Source organism: Canis aureus, chromosome 2 (assembly GCF_053574225.1).
Source record: "Canis aureus isolate CA01 chromosome 2, VMU_Caureus_v.1.0, whole genome shotgun sequence".
NCBI classification, from domain to species: Eukaryota; Metazoa; Chordata; class Mammalia; order Carnivora; family Canidae; genus Canis; species Canis aureus.
Genome location: NC_135612.1, coordinates 25,730,465 through 25,750,928, shown reverse-complemented (window position 1 = coordinate 25,750,928; position 20,464 = coordinate 25,730,465). Strand labels below are relative to the sequence as shown.

At 36.2% G+C, this 20,464-nt stretch overlaps 1 protein-coding gene and 1 long non-coding RNA gene across 19 annotated transcripts in view; one reads left to right on the top strand and one right to left on the bottom strand.

The window, feature by feature from the left end:
* Positions 1–20,464, top strand: part of ATG10 (autophagy related 10) — a 221,747-nt gene that overhangs the window by 33,775 nt on the left and 167,508 nt on the right. Inside the window, exon 1 of one of the 17 annotated variants that reach the window (XM_077866247.1) lies at positions 4,928–5,314. The exons of 13 other annotated variants lie outside the window; for them this stretch is intronic. Coding sequence is in view for 1 of the 4 variants with exons in the window: in XM_077866195.1 (XP_077722321.1) it covers positions 8,086–8,151 (66 nt within the window). In the remaining 3 variants the exon portion in view is untranslated. Of the gene's footprint in view, positions 1–4,927; positions 5,315–7,815; positions 8,152–10,552; positions 10,654–20,464 lie in introns of those variants that run through there. 3 more of the 17 variants (XM_077866195.1, XM_077866239.1, XM_077866256.1) reach the window with 3 other exon arrangements.
* LOC144294557 (uncharacterized) lies at positions 1,637–7,837 on the bottom strand. 2 transcript variants are annotated; one of them, XR_013361913.1, is made up of 3 exons: positions 6,484–7,837; positions 3,644–3,826; positions 1,637–2,383 (listed from the first exon to the last, which is right to left on the bottom strand). It is a non-coding gene; the product is annotated as an uncharacterized LOC144294557 (long non-coding RNA). The 2 variants fall into 2 exon arrangements; XR_013361923.1 differs by having other exon boundaries at positions 7,003–7,835.

Below are 20,464 nucleotides of genomic sequence, written 5' to 3'. Positions count from 1 at the left end.
CCTTATTTAAGTGGAATCATATACTATTTGTCCTCTTATAACTGGTCTATTTCACTTAGCATAATGTCTTTAAGGTTCATCCACATTTCAGATTTTAAGCTGAATAATATTACATTGCGGATATGTATATACATATACATATGACATTTTATTTATCCATTTGTCTGTTGATGAATATTTGGATTTGCATTCATCATTTAAGATTTTGTCTTTTAATACATGTAAAATATTTGTATTTTAATTTCAGCTTAGTTTATCTTAGTTTATCATTATCACCATCGTCATTTTTTATAATTTTGCTGACATAGAATTTATATATGATTATTTTTATTACTTTTATTACCATTTTCTGATACTGAGTGTTGCTAAATAAAACATTGATTTTGTTACTTCTTGGTTTATTACTTTACTTAGTTTTTGCTTTTGGTGTTAACAATTAGCTAAAGTTATATTCTTGAAAGAATTTTGTAATGATTAATTGTTTTTGGAAATTAGGAAATGTTTATTTTTAAAAATCGAGTAATGATTAATGTAATTTAATTAGGTTTATTCATTAAAAGGCTTTCTAGCTTTAGAAAATACAGTATGAAAATATTTTTAATCACACATCAGTTGATATGTTACATATATTTTGTGAAAATGTCAAAATTTTAATTTTTGGAATAAACAAAAATCAATGATGAATTATTTGAACATTTATGAAATTTGTTTTAAAAACATTTTAATGAACATAGAAGATTCTCTACTCCTGTAAATAGGTTTTATGTAGTTGTAAAAGTCTGTAGGCCCCATTAGTTCTTTATATTTGAAAAAGATTTAAATTTTACAGATACTGTACTTTTCAATCTTAATGGATAAACTTCATTAAAGCTGAAAAGCCATCATAAAAAATATTTGAAGTCACTAGTTAGGTAATGAAATGAGACTCTTCCCAAACTTGAATTTGTGTGTTCAGTAACTTTTTTCCCCTCAGCCTAAATGCATTACTGGTAGGAAGGATTATTGTGAAGACAAGGTACAAAGCAAACTGTGCTGGCACCTCACCACAAGAACTCACCCTGTGCAGGAAAAGACTGGAACATTCTTAAGTTTTGCAAAAGCAATACAAAAAACCAAAACTATTTTTGAGATTAGTTCCAACAATGAGCTTTTTCAGTTTATTTAGACTAAGCTAAATAAACCAGTTACAAGGTCACATCATTAAAAGCTAAAGCTGAAATGCCTCACACAAGGACAGAAGCCCTCATTTTACCAGCCAGTCTAGACATTGAAGTCAGTAAAGCAAAAGAGATGGAAAAAGTGGTACTCTCAAATAATACTTGTAAATATATTGATGACGTGTCAGGTGACATAAAGAAAACATTAATCCAGAGTATTGTGAAATCAAACACGTGTTAGAAACTGCCAAATTCCAGCACAGTTAGAATTCCTAAAGAGAAATGCTGGGAAGAATATCAGCACTCCGTAAAGCAGTACCAAAAGAAATTACTGGGGATGAAATATTGAAGGTGGAGAATTCATACTTTGAAACAAATAAGGTATTATGGAAACATGCTTGGGTTTGTATACTGCTGGCGTGAGTGCAGGGACAGGAGTACGTAATGGCTGTACATCAAGGGTCATGAAAACAGTGAGATTCAAATAATATGGTATTTTATTCTCAGAGAAACTCTCTTGTGTAAAAGATTGCCTGTACATGAATTTCACATAGTTTGATATATCTAAATGGAGAATATAATATAGCTGAAGCTGCTTTATTCACATCTGTTTTAGCTTCACATGAAGAAATGGGGTTGGAATATAGCTTTCCACAGTTTCATACTGAGAGGCAGTGTATATCCAAAGTAGAGTTTTGTCAAAAGTTTATGGACGAGAAGGAGAATTCAAACTTTTTCTGTAAACAGTTCTGATTTGTTAAAGATTTGTTAAAAGGTAGTTACTGCCTTGAAAAAAATAGCTTCATTAGCTGAGTGAATAAACCCAATAGAAAATTGCCAGGATCTCATAACAATGAATTCATGTGTACTGACAGAATTTATGGATTCGGTGCAAAAATTTGGCCTTGGAAACGTGTGCTTAAAAAAGATGGATTTGTGGCATTTAGTTTGTTGCACGATTTGAATAGTAAAGAAGGATCATTAGGACAAGTAGAGCAACACCTTGTATACTTAAGGAAGAGCTGCATCATGGATTTAGGTGTATGCTTTCAGTTATATTCACAATTTATTTATACTATCATAGGAAATTTTCACACTACATCTGTTGATGAAAGTAAAGGAAGATCTGTTTGATTTACTGAGCGAAGGCAATTTTGCAGTACAATTTGGATTTGAATTTTCCAAATTCTGGTTAGTGATGAGAAAGGAGTTTCTATCATTTGTCTCTGTAGAGAGAGAAAATAGATTAGCTTGGGGCTGGGGGTAGGAATGGTGATTGACTAATAATTTTATAATATAAAGAAAATGTAAAAAAAATAAAAAAGAAAAGAAAATATATTTAAAGATTTTTTTCACTGAGTTTCATATATACACCACCAAAGTCCCTCATATTTACTCCATTATATTGTTCAAATATGAATTTTTATGTGTGTCATGATGTGAAAAGGGTTAGGAAGCACTGGACTGAATCCTATGACAGTCTGGAAAGCCGAGGCAAGAGTGTTAACTGTAACAGGTCTCAAATTCAATAAGGGATTTCAGAGAATGGAGTAAAAAGCAAGGACCAGGAGAGGATAAAATTTCAGGAAATATATTTACCAACTAGCATGGGTGATGGGGCACAGCCTACAGTATCTTATGTCTTACTAAGGTGGGAGATAAGGGCCAGCAGTAGTGGGATGGGGAGATGGCAAGAGGATGATGAACTACACTCAGCTGGATTAAGCCAAATAGCTGTTCAGATGGCCTCTTAATTATGTAGAAGAATAAAGACCTGGGAAGAGAAATAGGTTATCCTAGCCTTCTATAATTCACTCACGGGGATTCATCAAAATAAGTTAACTTTTGAAGGAGAAACCTACTTTTTGGGAAAAAAAATACTAGTAGTTACTTGTGTCAGGTTCTATTTTTAGTGTTTTGTATGTATTCAGTTTAATTTCACACTGGTTGGTAATAGTACTCATTATTATTTCCATCTTATAGGTCAGGAAACTGAGGTCACTCTTATTCATGGTAGAGCTGGTGTATGAACTCAGGCAGTCTGGTTATAGAATCCATATACTTGACTCTGCTATACTGCTTCTCAAATCTGTAGTAATCCTAACTACCTAACTCCTTAGAAACTCCCATCCCTGATCTCAGTGCAGACTATTTTCACAGCCTGGACCTTCTCCTGTGGATGATGTGGTCTACAGTAGATGCTGCACTAGGGTCTCCTTGGTTATGACTCAGAACTAATGGGTCCCACTTCAGTTGCTTGTTTGGGGAGAAGTTGATGAATATAGTCCGATCTTAAGATGTCATCAGAACATTTACTTTGCAGCACTCCATCATTTATATAGCGGTACTTTAGCATATGGTGGCTACTAGCTACATGTGGTAATTCAAATTGAAATATAAATTAAGTAAAAATCAAATAAGATTTAAAAAAAAAACAAAACAAAACCCTTGGTTCTCTGGTTACACTTCAAGTGGCTACTGCCTACCGTTTTGGGCAGCACAAGAAAGTTTTCTGTCACCAGAGCTGGCTTTATTGGACAGTAGCATTCTTGATGGTTCTCTTCTCCAAGTCTGCTTCATCAGAAGTGAGAGCTTGTTTCAAGTTGCTTCTAACCCGTCAGGTTGCCTTACTTTAGTGGTTGGCTCCACTGATTCTGTCTTTCCTCATACTGTAAAAGACAGCAATTCCAGAAAATAATAGATTTTTGTGGCCATTAGTTGCTAGTTCATACAAGATTTGCTTTCTTTTTTTTTATGATAGTCACACAGAGAGGCAGAGACACAGGCAGAGGGAGAAGCAGGCTCCATGCACTGGGAGCCTGACGTGGGATTCGATCTCTGGTCTCCAGGATCATGCCCTGGGCCACAGGCAGGCGCCAAACCGCTGCGCCACCCAGGGATCCCAAGATTTGCTTTCTTAAAACAGTTCTATAGTACTGTTGACCTTGCTCTCCTTACCTCATTCTGCAAGTCTTACAATTACAAACTGAATTCTAAGAAATCCATACGTGACAGCCTGTCACACTTTGGCTTCTATTGAACTTGAAGGCATCTCTAACTCTTCTTAAGCAAGAGCTCTTATAGGTGTGTACTTGGATTTTTGTACTTAACTTTATGGTTTTATTTTTTTTTATTCTTCCTGAATATCATCTCATTTCCCCCTTTTTATCTGAGGTTTTGGTTTGTTTATTTCTTTTTAAATTAAATGTTGATTTGATCACCTGACAAACCATTATTATTGTTATTATTATTATACCCAGCTTTGATAAGGTTGGCTAAAAAAGAGTCATGTCAAACTAAGAGACAAAGTCATGTCTCTTCTTTTCTTTTGAGAAGGTTACTAGATGGGTGGGATGCTTTAGAAGTAGTGAGTTTGATCTCAGCCAAATCATTTAGAATGGGCTGACAGGTGAGTAAGGATTGCAGAAATCATATCAAATTTGAAAAACCTGAGAATATTTAATCTGCAGAAAAATAGACTATTTTAGATAGAGGACTGTGTTGAGTGAGCAGTGTTTTTTTTTTTTTTAATTAATTTATTTATTTATGATAGTCACACAGAGAGAGAGAGAGAGAGAGAGGCAGAGACATAGGCAGAGGGAGAAGCAGGCTCCATGCACCGGGAGCCCGACGTGGGATTCGATCCCGGGTCTCCAGGATCGCGCCCTGGGCCAAAGGCAGGCGCTAAATCGCTGCACCACCCAGGGATCCCGAGTGAGCAGTGTTGATCCGAAGAATTTATTGTTATCAGAGGAAGTTATCAAGGTTACTTATGAGGAATATAAAGTGCTGTCAGTATGTTCAGGGGAACACACATAAGTTCCCCAGACCTTGGGGCAGCACTACATAAGCAGGGGTAACTGCAGGATATTTTCATTCCTGTGACCACAAAAGTGAAGTGAGCCAAAAAAACACAGTGAGAATTAAACGAAGTAGGGTTAAGTTTTCATTAAAGGCTGTGCGGTGCATTCCCTACTCCTGGTTGCCCTGGCAACCGGGCTCCCTTGCATGCTAATGACATTATAATGAGAAAAAAACCACATGCAAATGCAATAAATAGTAATTAGAGGCAGAGCCATACATGAAGTGGTGAGCTCCACCTTGGGAAGGTCTGGGGAAGAGCTGCTGAAGGGTTTGTACTGAAGACAAAGAAAGAGGTAATGAAAGAAAGACTTTGAGTTATGTATAAAAGGGTTGAATCCTCATAGAGCACATGTTAGCATTTGCCTCCTGCAAATACCTGTTGTTTCTCCAAGTAGAATTTACTCAAAGTCAAAAGTCCTGCATTTGCACATCCACATTGTCATAACCATTCTACCTGTTGGCATCCCTGAATGGGAAGGATCTTAGCTGTGGAACAACTATAGCAGCCTGCTGTTTGGAATGCCCTTTCTGATCACAATGGACAGGGCTGGGCTCATTAGACAAGGTAGTGGGGCCAAAATACGTAGCCAGAAGTCATTCTTGGTGAAGAGAGTGTCTTAATTCTATGTTGCTTCAGATGGGACAAGTAGGACCAATGAGGGACTGCATTTGGTTAATATAAGGTGGAACTGATTGAGAGAACATGATATCTCCGTCACTGGAAATGTGTCAGAGATGCTGGGTGGCTGCCTCTCTCAAATGTGATAGATGGATAGCATTTTTGATTTGCCCAAATGGTTAAATTCAGAATCTATAAATCACTGCCCAGTTTCATTCTCTTCCCTTTACTTCATTTTATTCAGACTCTTCTATTTTTATTGCTACTTGTCTGTGTATCTTTCTTTGAAATGACTAGAAAATGTTACATCATCTGCTTCACATTATCCTAATTCTTTGATTTATCTTTTCAGTGTCAGTTTGAACCATAGATTACTGAGTAAAAATCACCAAAAAGCCATGAAGATTCATAAATTTTTACTATTCTTTTTCCTCTTTAAATTAAAAAAGTGTAAAAATTACATAAGAAATGCACATTGACTTTTGTAAAAATTTGCATGACTATGTTTAACAATCCAAGTAATAAAGACATATATATAATGAAGTGTTTAAGTCCCTGTCAGCCACCTCTCATCTCCTCTGCTAACTCCCAGTCCCAAACTTCAGAGAAAACCAGTGTTAACAGTTTGGAGAGTAAATGTCAAAATCTCTGTCTGTGAATTAATGTGCAGTTATTATTTACTATATACATTATTAATACATTATTACTATGTAATGCTGAGTGATTGCTATGTATCAGATACTGATCCTTTTTCTATATTAATTCATTTAATCCTTAGTTAATCTCCCTTTAAGGGATTTTATAGAGAGAGGAAGGAAGGCCAAGAAAAGTTAAGAAACTTGCCTAGGGTGACAAGCCAAATTTATTCCCCAGGAAGTCTGTTTTGGAGCCCATACTTTCTCTCATCACACCATCCTGTCTGTTCTGCAGGTAGCATACATATATGTTTTCTTTTTTCCATGTGTCTGGAATCAGTCATTCCGCATGATTACTTTTCAAGTAGATTTTTTTTTTTCATTTTTTTTTCAAGTAGATTTTTAAACTTAATATTCAGAGATCATTCCATTCCAGTAACCTACCTCTTCTATTCTTAAAAAATTATTCTCTTGTTCAGATGCTCCGTAATTTAAATAGTCCCCTGCTGATGAGCATTTAATTTGCTATAACAAATGATAATTTAATAAATGTCCATGCAGAGCAGTTTTCATATGTGCTTATATGTTACTATAGAATAAATAGTTCAAAATGGGATTGCTGAATGAGAGACTCTGCTCACTTTGCATTTTGACAGATACTGCAGAATTAGCACAATTATCACTCTGCTCTTGAAAATACTCTTTGCTTAGCATCTGGGACACTGACCTGTTAGTTTCTGTCTCCCTTGAGATTGCTTCTTTTTGACTTCCTCCTCATCTCCCAACAGCTAAACATTGGAGTGCCCTTGGGCTCAATCTTTGAACTTCCTTTCTTTTCCAGTTGGATTCACTCTCTAGGATATCTTATCCAGCTCCTTGGCTGTAAATACTATATATTCACTGGTGATTCTTAAAATTGTATTTTTGGTGCTTATCATGTTCCTGGGCTTTAGGCTTTTATATTCAGCAACCTGATATTGATTGCATTTGAATGTGTACAAGGCATTGCACATTTAACACATTTTTACTTAACCTCCCTTCTCCACTCCAACCTGCTTCTTCTACATACTTCCCTATCTCAAGAAATATTAGTTTCCACTTGCTCAGGACAAGAACTTGAGGTTTGACTCATCTCTTTCTCTTGCATCATATTTAATCATTGGTAAATCCTACTAACTGAATCTTCAAAATACGTTCATCATCAGCCACTTCTTGCCACCTGGACTGCACCACGTTTTCCCAGGATGCATCATTTCTCGCCTGGCTTATAGTAATAGTTTCCTAATTAATGCTCATTTAGAATCTGGTCTTGAAACAGCGGCTAGAGTGATCTTTTAAAAATGTGAGTCCCATCATAGAATTCTGTAGCTCAGAGGCCTCCAGTGACTTCCAGTTTTAGAATAAATTCTAAAGCTTTGTTCATGACTTCCAAGGCCTACATGGTGTTCACACCCTTTCTATCGTTTTTCTTGTCTTAAGTTCTTTCATTCTCCTATTCTGTCATTCTGCTCAGCCATACTGATATGCCTTCTGTTTACACCATGGGGCCTTGGAACTTCCCATTGTCTAGATGTTCTTCTCCTAGATAGCTTTATGACTTATTCCCTTACTTTTGATACATCATTGCTCTCCTTATCAGTGAGGACCTGCTATCTACTCACCTTATGTAAAATAGCATCAAACTAACTCAATAATTTTCAGTCTTCCTTACTCTAATTTATTTTTATTGAACCTAAAACCACTTACTTTATGTATTTAGTTATTTGCTATCTCTTCCACCCTGTATCCTGTCCTCCGGAATGCAAGCTCCATGAGGAGAAAAACCTTTGACTGTGCTGCTGTATCTCTGGGGCATAGTATAATATATTTGCATGAAGTAGGTGCTTAATAGTATTTGTTGAATGAATGAGAGCATGGACAAAATTTCTCCCCAACCATACTGTAGCAGTTGATTTTCCTGTCAAAAAGTATATGAGTATGCCCATTTTCTCATACTGTATAAAATTAGATATTACTGATATTTTTTAATTTTCTCATTATAAAAGGTAGAAAATGATATATTGTTTTGATTTGCATTTTCCTCATTATGCTGATGTTGAGCATATTTCCATATGCTTATTGGTCACTGGTATTTCTTCTAGGAATTTTTTGTTTATGTCCTGTGTCCATTTTACTGTAGGGTTGTTTATCTTTGTAATATTGATTTGTAGGAGTAACTTATATATTATGACTATCAATCCTTCATTTCATATATATATTGCAAATATTTTTTCCTAGACTGTCACTTCTCTTTTAACTTTGTTAATAGTATCATTTGTCATATAGGAGTTTTAAATCTTTAATAAATCTGCCAGTATTTTGCTTTATGGCTTCTGAGTTGGTGTTTTGCTCAGGAAATCCTTCCTAACTACTTCTGAAAATATTATCTCTTATTTTCCTCTAAGCCATTATTATTTTATTATTTTATATTTAGGACTTTAATCCATCTGGAATTTAGTTTGGAGATTGTGTGGGATAGTAATATAGTTTATTTATTTTATTTAATGGTGAACCAGTTGTCTTCATGTTTATTATTGACTCATCTCTTCTTTCATCTATGATCCAATTCTTTAAATTATATATTAAATTCTAACATGAGTCTCCTTCTAGACTCCATATTCTTATCTTTGATCTATTTTTCTTTTCTGTCACAATAACATAGATTTTAATGATTGCTAGTGCTCTTTAGTTAATTTTGATATCTGATAATTATACCATTCATTGCTCTTTTCTAAAAATGTTAACTACTTCTGTGCATTTTTTTAAAATTTTTATTTATTTATGATAGTCACACACAGAGAGAGAGAAAGAGGCAGAGACATAGGCAGAGGGAGAAGCAGGCTCCATGCACCGGGAGCCCGACGTGGGATTCGATCCCAGGTCTCCAGGATCGCGCCCTGGGCCAAAGGCAGGTGCTAAACCGCTGCGCCACCCAGGGATCCCACTTCTGTGCATTTTTAATATAAATTTTAGAATAATTTTACAAGTTTCATAAAAATACTTTGGATTTTTTTCATAGTTTACTGTAAAGTTGTAGAGTTTTCCTCACATGATAGGTATGTTCCTATATACTTGACATTTTTGTTCAAGCTGGGAATGAGGCATTTTATCTTTATGGTTTTAATGGATTATTGTCATAGTTGTAAAATTAATAATTTTTATATGTTGATCTTTTTCCTGGCCACTCTCTGAAAGTCTCTTATTTATTTTTATTATTTTTTCTGTTGATTCTCTTAGATTGTTTAAGCAAATCATGGAATCATTTGCTATTTTGTCTTTTGCGAGAACTTTCTTCAGGCAGTGAACTGAGACATTTGTAGAGCTTACTTGTTTATTTCCCATCTCTTAGTGATCACTGTCCTGCATTTCCTGTGTCCCATATCTGAAAATTCTGATTTCACATCTTTTGTTTGATTTTCTAGTTGTTTAAGATAGGAGTGAAGTCTAGTCTCCATTATTCTATAGAAGATTAAAGAAACAAGAATGTAAAGCTTCTTGAAGGATATAGTATGTATTGCCATTATATGAAATGTAAGTTTAACAAATACAGATTTAAATTGGTAAATATATGATCATCAGTTCAACTGGTCTGTTTCCAAATCTAAGATTGGGAATACAGCAGTAGGAGAACATGATTAACTCTTGGAAATGAAGAAGAAATATTAAAGATGTCTCCCTAAGATTTGTAGCGTATGTGTGAGGCAAGGGGGTGTGCTTCTCTTCCTTCCGCTATTGGATTTTATCAGACCAGCTTTCTCCTACCTCCTGCCATGATGCAGAGGCAACAGACTTTCTTCTTCTGTCACTTGCTCATGTCAAGCTATGGGAAGCAGGAGTTCTGATAGAAGATACAGAAGGGGAGGGCATTCAGTGGAAGAGCTTTAAACATGTACAGGCTTGGAATGGAAATGACTAAGAGGGCACAGATTGTGACTCATTCTGGGAAATATGTCAGGGCGCTTTTGTTACATTAATAAATAAGGCTGAATGGATAACATCTTCCCTCTCTTTTTCCTTCTTTTCCCTCTTCTCTGCCAACAGTGTGAGTTTGCCACATAACCTGGTATTGATCCAAATAGTGGATATTAAATGCCCTTTTTGGCAAGTAGAATGATTTTAGTTAAGTCTTCAATCTCATATTATCCAGGCCCTATGGATAAAAAGCAGTAATTGTACTACTCTTGTGCAGCCTTCTCTAACAGCTTCTTCTTCCCCATGATTGGTCAAAACCCTTTTGGTTTCCAGGAGGAGCCATTAGAATCTGGCCTAGTGTGCTCAGGCTGAAATAGCTTCTGAAGTATTGGCCATTGGCTTCATCCTGCCTCGGCTGTTCCTCTGGGTAAGCTGCAGGAGCTGAGTGACTACCTTTCTCCCACCTCTTTCTGCTTTGCCGTCTGAACTGAGTTGAATGGTGTTTCCTCAAATTCATGTCCACCCAGAATTTGTACATGTGATTTTATTTGAAAATAGAGTCTTTACAGATGTAATCAAGTTAAGATAAGGCTCTACTGGATTGCAGTGTGTCCTAAGTACATTATGACTGATGTCCTTTAAGAGCAGGGAGATTTGGACACAAAGATAAACACGAAGACAGAAGCAGCGATTTGGGCAACAACCAGAACCTAGGAAAAGGCAAGAGAGATTTCTCCCCTAGAGTCTAAAGAGAGAATATGGCCCTGTTAGCACCTTGATTTTGGAATCTGTCCTCCAGATTCGGAATGGTGAGAGAGTAATACATGTCCGTAGTTTTAAGCCACCCATTTTATGTACTTTGTATGGCACCCGTGCCAAGAAGGCCTTTCTTACTTCCGCTTTGCCTTTTTTCACCCTCACAGCAGGAGCCTTCTCTGAGTAAAACTGCCTAAACTCAGGCACCCTTTATTTCTTGAAAAACCAGGAAAGTTAATAAATTATTTGTACTGCTTTGTAAGACTAGTGCTTTGAAATCAAAGTGACAACTTGCTACCCTGATAATTTTCTACTGTGAGACTATCAAATTTCTTTCAATTTACTCTAATTATAAAATTACTTCAGTACTCTTAATTCTCTTGAATGATTTACTTAGAAGAGATAATGTTATAAAAAAGGAAATACTTATGAAAGGAATAAGATTTGGCGTAACTTTAAATCTATAAATTAAGACAGGGAAGTTAGAACATGGGTCATTTATGTGTTTGTTTTTTAAGCTACAATATTGGGAAAGCAATGATAAACCTTTGAGAACATTTCAACTGGAGCAAACAAAATACTTTAAATCTCTATAAAGTTAAATTGGAAGTAGAAACACAGAAAAATTATTTTTCTGCACCAGGTTCCCCACATTCCCTCTAATCAGTTATAGAAGCTGTTGGCCATTCCTTGGGCACAAATAAGCAGGAATGCACTAAGAGGCAAAACCAAATTGTTTAATATAAGAAAAGTATGAGGGCACAGATGGAGGTCCCACATCTATGAACTGAAAATTGAAAACTCAAAATGGGCAAGTAGAAAACCTGAAAACATTATTAAAAAACAAAAGAGGAAAAAGAGGATGAAATCCCACAAAATGCTTAATAGTGAAATTTAATATTGTAGAGATATCTGTTGAAATAAGGAAAATGGAACCAATGTGATTTAAAGTTACTTTTGATGCTTTGGTTCCAAGAAAGGGAAGGAATTTAGCATCATTTAAACTCTAATCATTTTTTTAAACTTTTATGAAATAAGCAGGATGTGTAGGTATGTTTAAACATATAAATGTGTGCTTCTCTCAGATAAGGTCACCAAATTGGCTCAGTAACTTTTTCTGGTCTGATAAGTGGCTAAGAGCAGATCTTTCTGCTCTTTTTTTCCTTGGGACCACTGTGCTTTGCTGTGCTTTGACCTGCATTTGGGCAAGGGAATTGATTATATTAATTCACTGCCCATCTATGAAGGGGTTGGAGGTGAAGAGAAGGGGGACATAGGAGGTCTGAGTTCTTCCAGGGAAAGGGAGCCAGGACAATTATATGAAAACCAGGGTTTTAGATAAATGAGCACAGTGCAAGGCTTCTCAGTATGTTTATATTGAAATGAAGTTGAAAATTGAAAGCCCTTAAAATTGAAATTTTAAGTGGCCAAAAAAAAAAAAAATGTCCATTTGAAAAATAGTGAAGATATGCTGTAATTCTGGGAAAGAAATATTGCCCTTGTTTTGGTTTAGCAACTAGAGGGTTAGTTTAAAAAGGAAAGAAAAGGGATCCCTGGGTGGTTCAGCGGTTTGGCGCCTGCCTTTGGCCCAGGGCGCAATCCTGGAGTCCCGGGATTGAGTCCCCTGTCGGGCTTCCGGCATGGAGCCTGCTTCTCCCTCCTCCTGTGTCTCTGCCCCTCTCTCTCTCTGTCGCTCTCTGTGTCTATCATGAATAAATAAATAAATCTTTAAAAAAAATAAAAATAAGGAGACAAAATAAAAACAAAAGTTAACATTGTATGCAAGAACATTTTATGGTTCTTAGAATAATTTTGATTTCAGAGTGGAAGGAAAATTAAAACAATTTTTAAAATTAAATTTCAATGAATTAACATATAATGTATTATTTATTTATTTATTTATTTATTTATTTATTTATTTATTTTCATATAATGCATTTAGTTTCAGAGGTAGAGTTCAGTGATTCATCAGTCTTAAAGGATACCCAGTGCTCACTACATCATGTGCCCTCCTTAATGTCCATCACCCAGTTACCCCATCCCCCCACACCCCTCCCTTCCAGCAACCCTCAGTTTGTTTCCTCTTATGGTTTGTCTCCCTCTCGGATTTTGTCTTGTTTATTTTTTCCTCTCTTCCTCTATGATCCTCTGTTTTGTCTCTTAAATTCCACATATGAGTGAGATCTTTCTCTGATTGACTTATTTCCCTTAGAATAATAGAGTGGAAGGAAAGTTTTAATGGATTTTCCTATTTCAGGCTTCCTAGTGCAGTGTTACTTTTTCTTTCATGGGTTGGGTCTTTATTTTACTTTATTTGTTTTATTTAATTTTTACAAGGAAAAACAGTATATGGCCATTGTAAAACTCTGATATACTTAAGTATATAAAATGCAGGTGAAAATAGTTTCTTCCCTTTCCTCTGATTCAGGTCTGTAGTTTGTTTTCTATGTACATAAATATATGAATGAACATTTATAATATATTTACATAAATGGGATCCTTGTTCTGTAACTTACCTTTTCCACCTAACATATCATAGTATCTTTCTTTGTGAGCACATATAGAAATATCTCATTATTTCTGATGGTTGCATAGTATTCCATTGTATGGATGATTTACATTTGTTTACTGGAGCCCCTATTGATGAAGAATTAATTCCTTGGTTATTCTCATAGTTATCCTTGTAACTTTAAACAATGTACTTCTACTTACCAGTTTCTCATCTTTGGACAATAGTGATTGAATCCTGCTGTGATAGATGAGGAATTAATGTGCTTATACTATCTCCCACATTCCTTCTTGTTCTTCTGATTTTTATTTTATTTTATTATTTTTTTAAAAGATTTTATTTATTCATGAGAGACACAGAGAGAGGCAGAGACATAGGCAGAGGGAGAAGCAGGCTCCCTGTGGGGAGCATGATGTGGAACTTGATCCAGGATCCCAGGATCATGAACTGTGACAAAGGCTCAATCACTGAGCCACCCAGGAGTCCCCATTCTTCTGATTTTAAAATTAATTATATTACTATTTTTATATCATCAAGATTTATGATATTTAGATTTTGTTCATTAATTATAATTAGTTCTTTGTGCTTTGTTTATAGATTGATTAGAAATTTAAATCTAATAAAAGTTTATTTGTGTGCTAAGGTAAAAAGATTCATTGCTGGACTAAGTATTGTGATAGAAGATAGTATAATCGTCCGATATGCTACTGCTGTGGAGAGAATGTTTCAGTCAAAATCCTACAGATTCTCATTTCGTTTCATACCACAGCCAGGCCAAGAAAGCTCTTTTAATTGGGAAGAGTCAGAGAGCCTCCAGTCAAGGGCCAATGGTTACAGTGTTTTTGTGTGGTTTAATTTCCAGCCAATGAACAGATGTGTTCAGTAGGCATTCACACAGTAGGTCACACAGATAAAAGCAATAATTATGGATTGTGTCATGTAAATGGTGAAGCAAGGGGGTATCAGCCTTAATTAGATGGGACCCAGTCAGAAGATTTAATTTTTTCCCAAAAGGACAGCCCCAGCTTCCTCAACTGAAGCTGAGCTGCATCTCCATTCCTTTCCCCTAGAAAGTTTTGAAATAAGTGTGGGCTATTTAATAAATGACTGTTGTGTTTTTTAAACTCCAAAATACTATAAGACTAGGGAAGATTAGAGATGTACAAAGGTCTTTTTCAAAGGTGAAGTATGTTATACCCTCTCTTTTCCTTTTGGTTTCTTGAGTTTTTGGTCTTTTGAATTTTTACCTGAGTTACTCATGGATTACTTTGACTGGATATTGACTCAATGGCATTAGAGTCAGCCATGGCCTGGATCTACATGCATTGGAAGGTGTAACTGGGTTCAGAAATTGAAACTGCAGTTAGTGAGATTGCGTGGGTGTTAAGAGTGGGCAAGAGGAGAGGACACACTAGCATATTTAGAATTGTGTTCTGGAGGATCTCTAAATCCTTAACAATTATTTTCCTATGCTATCTGACTTTGGCTTTTAAAAAAATAGACAGATATTAGTTTAATGTCTGATCTACCCAGTGTAATCTTTGCTTTTCAGCAGCAGTGTTCACTTTCTTTTTTTCACCCCTAAGATTAATCAGCTATGGGCAGCTGCTGGTAGTATTGATTTGATCTCTTATGGAGGGAAAGAGTAATCACTCAAGATCTGTGGCCTAGGTTTGGCTTCTTCCTCAGGGTTCCACTGACCCTGAACGTCATGTTGTTTCATCAGTGTTGGCAGTGACCTAGAAACTTCTGCTTGTCATAATTCCTCCCCAACAGCCTTGCCAAGCCCTGCATGCAGCTGGTCATTCTGGGTAGTTAACTTGAGTTTAAGTACTATATGCAATATTTTATTGCAAGGTAGAGCTGAGGCCCTTAGATAAGCATCTATCTATCTATCTATCTATCTATCTATCTATCTATCTATCTATAATTTTAAATATTTTATTTATTTATTTGAGAGAGTGAGGGAGAGAGAGAACATGAAAGGAGGGAGTGGCAGAGGAAGAGGGAGAAGCAGACTCACCACTGAGCACAGAGCCTGATGTGGGGCTCGATCCCAGGACCCTGGGATCATGACCTGAGCCGAAGGTAGATGCTTGAGCCACCCAAGTGCCCCTATATATATATATTTTTAGATAGCAGTGTTTTTCTAGAGAAGATCATTAAACCCTTATTAAAATTCAATAATAGAAGCCCTATAATTGTTTGGATAGCTGGATTCCAACAGGCATAACAGCTATCTGGGTGGCATAGCCCATGGCAATTTGTGAGAAAGCAGACACACACTTGTTCTGTTAGGAAATCCTTAGATCTCCATCCAATACTCAGTCAGCACTACACTAGAAAATTTGGTTGTCTCTGTAGGGTTCTATATGGCTTCCAGGACATTTTTTCCCTAGAAGTTCAAAATTGGAATTTATTACAGCAGTGTGATAGCTTGGAGGCATATGTTCAAAGGGCAGTCAATGAAGTATTTCTTTAATATGAAGTGTTATTTATAGGCACAAAAGGGTTTGTACACTAAAAAAAATAAGTTTCCTTCCTAACTCTCCCACCTGCCTCACCTGGACCTTCAGAGGTTACCACTGATACCAGTGTTTTGGGTGTCCTTCCAGATATATTTATTTATTTATTTTTTCCAGATATATTTAATACACACACAGACATATACAATTATATTTAAATAAATGGTATCATAATATATATGTACACATACTATTCTGCACATTTTTTTCCCCTCAGTGGTCTATCTTTGTTATTATTCCATATCAATACTTAGAGAACTTACTCATTTTTTTTTTATGGCTGAATAACATTCCATTATTTGCATATACCATAATTTAACTTCATTGGTAGGTATTTAGGTTATTTCCAATCGAGTGCTATTAAAGCAATACTTTATACATATCATTGCATGAATTTTATTTCCTGCATGTACAGCTATATCTATAAGGTGCATTTCTGGGTGGAAGATATGTGCATTTTTAATTTGGTTAGTTATTGCCAACTTGTTCCCCAGAGAAGTTATATTAATTTAAACTACCCTGCCCATGGCAATGTATGACAGTGCCTGTGTATTTTTTTCTACATCTTTACCTACACACTTTATTTCATGCTTTTGGTCTTTGTCAATCTGACAGGTAAAAAATGGTATCACGTAGTTTTAATTTGCATTTTTCTTATGGGTAATGTTTTCTTATGTGTAAAATAGGTTTATTTTTATATGGTTAATATCCATATGTACTTCCTCTTTAGTGATCTGTTTATATCCTTTGCTCATTTTCCTGTTGAGCTGTTGGTCTTTTTATTTTTTAAAGATTTTAATTATTTATTTGAGAGGGAGAGAGAAGGAGAATGAGCAGGGGGAGGAACAGAGGGAGAGAGAGAGAAGCAGACCACCTGCTGAGCAGGGAGTTTGAAGCAGTGCTTGATCCCAGGACCCTGGGATCATGACCTGAGCCAAAGGTAGCTGCTTAACTAACTTAGCCACGTAGGCACCCCTGTTGGTCTTTTTCTTACTGATTTACTGGAACTATTAGTACATTGGGGGAAATTAAAACTATATATTGACAAAATTAGTCCTATGATATGGGCTACAAATGTATTTTTCATATTTTGATATTTATCTTTTGATTTTATGGTGTTAAGATTTTTTTCCATGATATAGAAATTATTATTTTATTATAACTGTGGGTTTTTATTTATTTTAAAAATATCCTTAAATACATACATAAATATAAATATGAAATTACATATATATCTTTATGTACACATTCATTCCAGTGTTTTCATCTAGCACATTGATGTTTTTGTTTTTCTCATTTAACTCTTTATTCCACATTTTGGTGTAATGTGAAGGATATTCTATGTAGATAACTTGAGTTTTGACTATGAGGCGGAAGTGTTCTTTTTTTTCATTAGTGGTGTCTGGAGAACAACACCTGGACATTTTCTATTATTTCTCTTCTGCAGTGACAGAGTGAAGCAACCTGTGCTTAGTGGCGGATGGGCAGTAAGGAGCTCTGATGGCTAAAGTGTAGTTGGACATGGGGTGGTGACAGTTTTGAGTTGTTAATGACAGTTACAGAGGCTTGGGTCAAGGCTGGGCAAGTTGCCAGAAAGTGGAGTTTGAGGTGGTAGTAAAGACCACTTAAAAAGTTGTCTCGGTGCTGTCAAAATGAGAATTCGCTCAAGATGAGAATTCGCAGAAGCCAATTTTGCCTATGGAGAGCTCCAAGTGGGCCATGGTATTCCTGGAGGTTGGGAGTTGTTTGTGGCCATTTCTCCTAAGACAGCTACAGAATACTTACTTGGTTGACTGTTCTCAGAGTTTAAAATGGGAACTTCAGTGAATTAATTAAGTAAAGTAGTTCTCAACGCTGGTTGCTACATTGAAGTTTGCACTGTAGAAAGATTGTGATTTCACTGGTCTCAGCTAGGGCTGAGAACCACTGTTTAATGTAATCAGTTTGCCATACCTTTGAATCAGGGATTGCAGTGCATGTTGCCTCAGTGCTTCCAAATGTGCACACAAATCACCTGGGGTCCTGTTAAATACAGATTCTGATTCAGGAAGTCTGAGGAGGAGCTTGAGAGTCTGTGTGTCTAACAAGCTCCCAGGTGACATGGAGGCTGCTGGTCCCCAGACCACGCTTGAACAGCTTCAGTTTGTTACTCAGTGTGCAAAGCGTGGGCTTACACCACTCCCTGAGAGTCAGTAAGCATGTTTCTGCCATGATCCTGATTCTGGAAGAATTGCTGAGTGTGGTAGCAAGCGCTGGGTCAAGAGGCCTCCTTTCCACTTCCAGCACTTCCCCCAATTAGCTGTAAGACAAGTCTCTCAAAAGTACTTCAGTCCTTCACCCTCTTATCTCTAAAATGAGAGGGTTGAGCTGGATAAATTGCAAGATTTCTTTTGTTCCTACTTTTTCCTGTTCTGGTCTAGGGTATTTTCAGGGACCAGAGGCCAGGTTTTTATGTGGACCCTTTCTTCCCTATGGCCTGGAACCTAGGCCCTAACTTTGGAAACAAAACTAACATATGTTAAAAATTAAAGAAAACACTAAGTTGTAGTCTATCTTAAGTACAGAAAGAATGAGGGGAAGCTAGAGTTGAATGTCAACCAGAAAAGTTGGTCAAAATTTGAGTTAATTATCATTTATTGGGCTAGATGGACGGCAGTGCTAGCTCAGGAGGGCAGTTCTCATGCTTTTACGTTTGCTTGTTTCTACAAAAATAACCTTCCAACAGTGAAGAATAAAACATTTTTCTGCCTTAAATTAAAGCAGTGTAGGAGAAAGGCCTACTTCTGTGGAAGCAAATGTTTGAAAGGAAGCTAAAATGCTTTAAACTGTTATTTTTTCCCTATATTTAATTTTTCAAGGCTAATCTTGATGTTTGAGAGATTGATACCAAAAAGAAAATTACCATGACCAGATAGAGGCTGAATCAAAAGCCCTTGTGCATGATGCTACTTACACTAATAGTAGCATCATGAATTACCTAAAATAGAAATAAAATCCCTTAAATTATAAGTAATATTAAAAATGACATATCTGTCAATTCATTGGAAAAGAGATCAGATAATATATTTAAATTTTATAACAGAGGTGCATAGGAATTTCGGACTTAACCTCTTGATGTCAAAGGAGATGTATTTTGCCTTGTAATTAGGGTTTTACTAAATTATAGATGATCTCAAGGAGAGGTTGTCTGATCAGCACTCATGAAATAGAATAGTTACTCTCATTTGATGAATCAGATTCAGCACACACAGCTTAGTTTTAACTTTTCTCTGCATGTCTTAAGAGTACCTCCCCCCCCATACCTGGATTATTTTTAAATTGCAGACTGCTGGTACTTTTTGATTCACAATCACATACCATTTTGGATTTACTATATTTGGTAAAAATTTTTTATAATCAACTATTGATTATCTATTATAACGAGGGTGTTCATAAATACAATAGAAATCATGTTTGTTTATTTATTTATTCAAGTCAAACTATTTTATTGCTTAAGAGACTCCTTCCAAGGTCATAGGAGGATACTGGAAAATCATACCTTGTTTTAAACTATTTAAACTATTTAGTTCCTGAGCTTGGGTGGCTCAGCAGCTGGGTGTGTGCCTTTGGCTCGGGGCATGACCCTGGGGTCCCGGGATTGAGTACTACATCAGGCTCTCTGCATGGAGCCTGCTTCTCCCTCTGCCTGTGTCTCTGCCTCTGTCTCTGTGTCTCTCATGAATAAATAAATAAAATCTTAAAAAAAAAAAACCCTAATAACATAATATAGGGCATTTTATAGAAATATTATTTCAGTTGCAAGTGACAGGAAACCCAATCCAAATTGGGTGAAGCCAAGAAGGGGCTTTGGAGGCCAAGTAATTGAAAAATTTGAAGGTAGAACTAGCTTCAGGTATGGTTGGTATGAATAGTGTAATCAAGATCTCGTCTTTCCGCATTTCATGGTCTTACTTTCCTCTGCATGGCTTCATTCTCAGGTTCCATTTAATTATATGATGGCTGCCAACACTGCCAAGACTTTATCTTCCTGGTTCAATTCCAGTAGAAAAGAGAGTATCTTCCCACTCCCCTAACCAGAGTCCTTAACTGTGTTTCATTGGCCTTGAGTAGATTTTTTGCCCCTGCCCGAGTCTCTGAGGCTAGCAAGACTTATGTTCTTATTGGCCAGATCAGAGTCCTGTGATCGTTCTGAGTGTAGGGCAGCCATGTCCATACTTATAGGGGAGAAGGGAATGATTCCTTAGAAGAAAATTGGCTACCGTTCCAGAAGAAGGGGAAATAGATACCTGATGTAAAAAGTAACAATCACTACATATATCTTTGATTTAAGCCAATATTAAGTCATTTAGGTCGTCCAAATGAAAATATTTCAGTGGTTGAGTGCCATCAGGGGCTGTGCTTGTGTTTGGTTGATGCAGAGCTAGAATTTAAAACAATAATTCCATCTA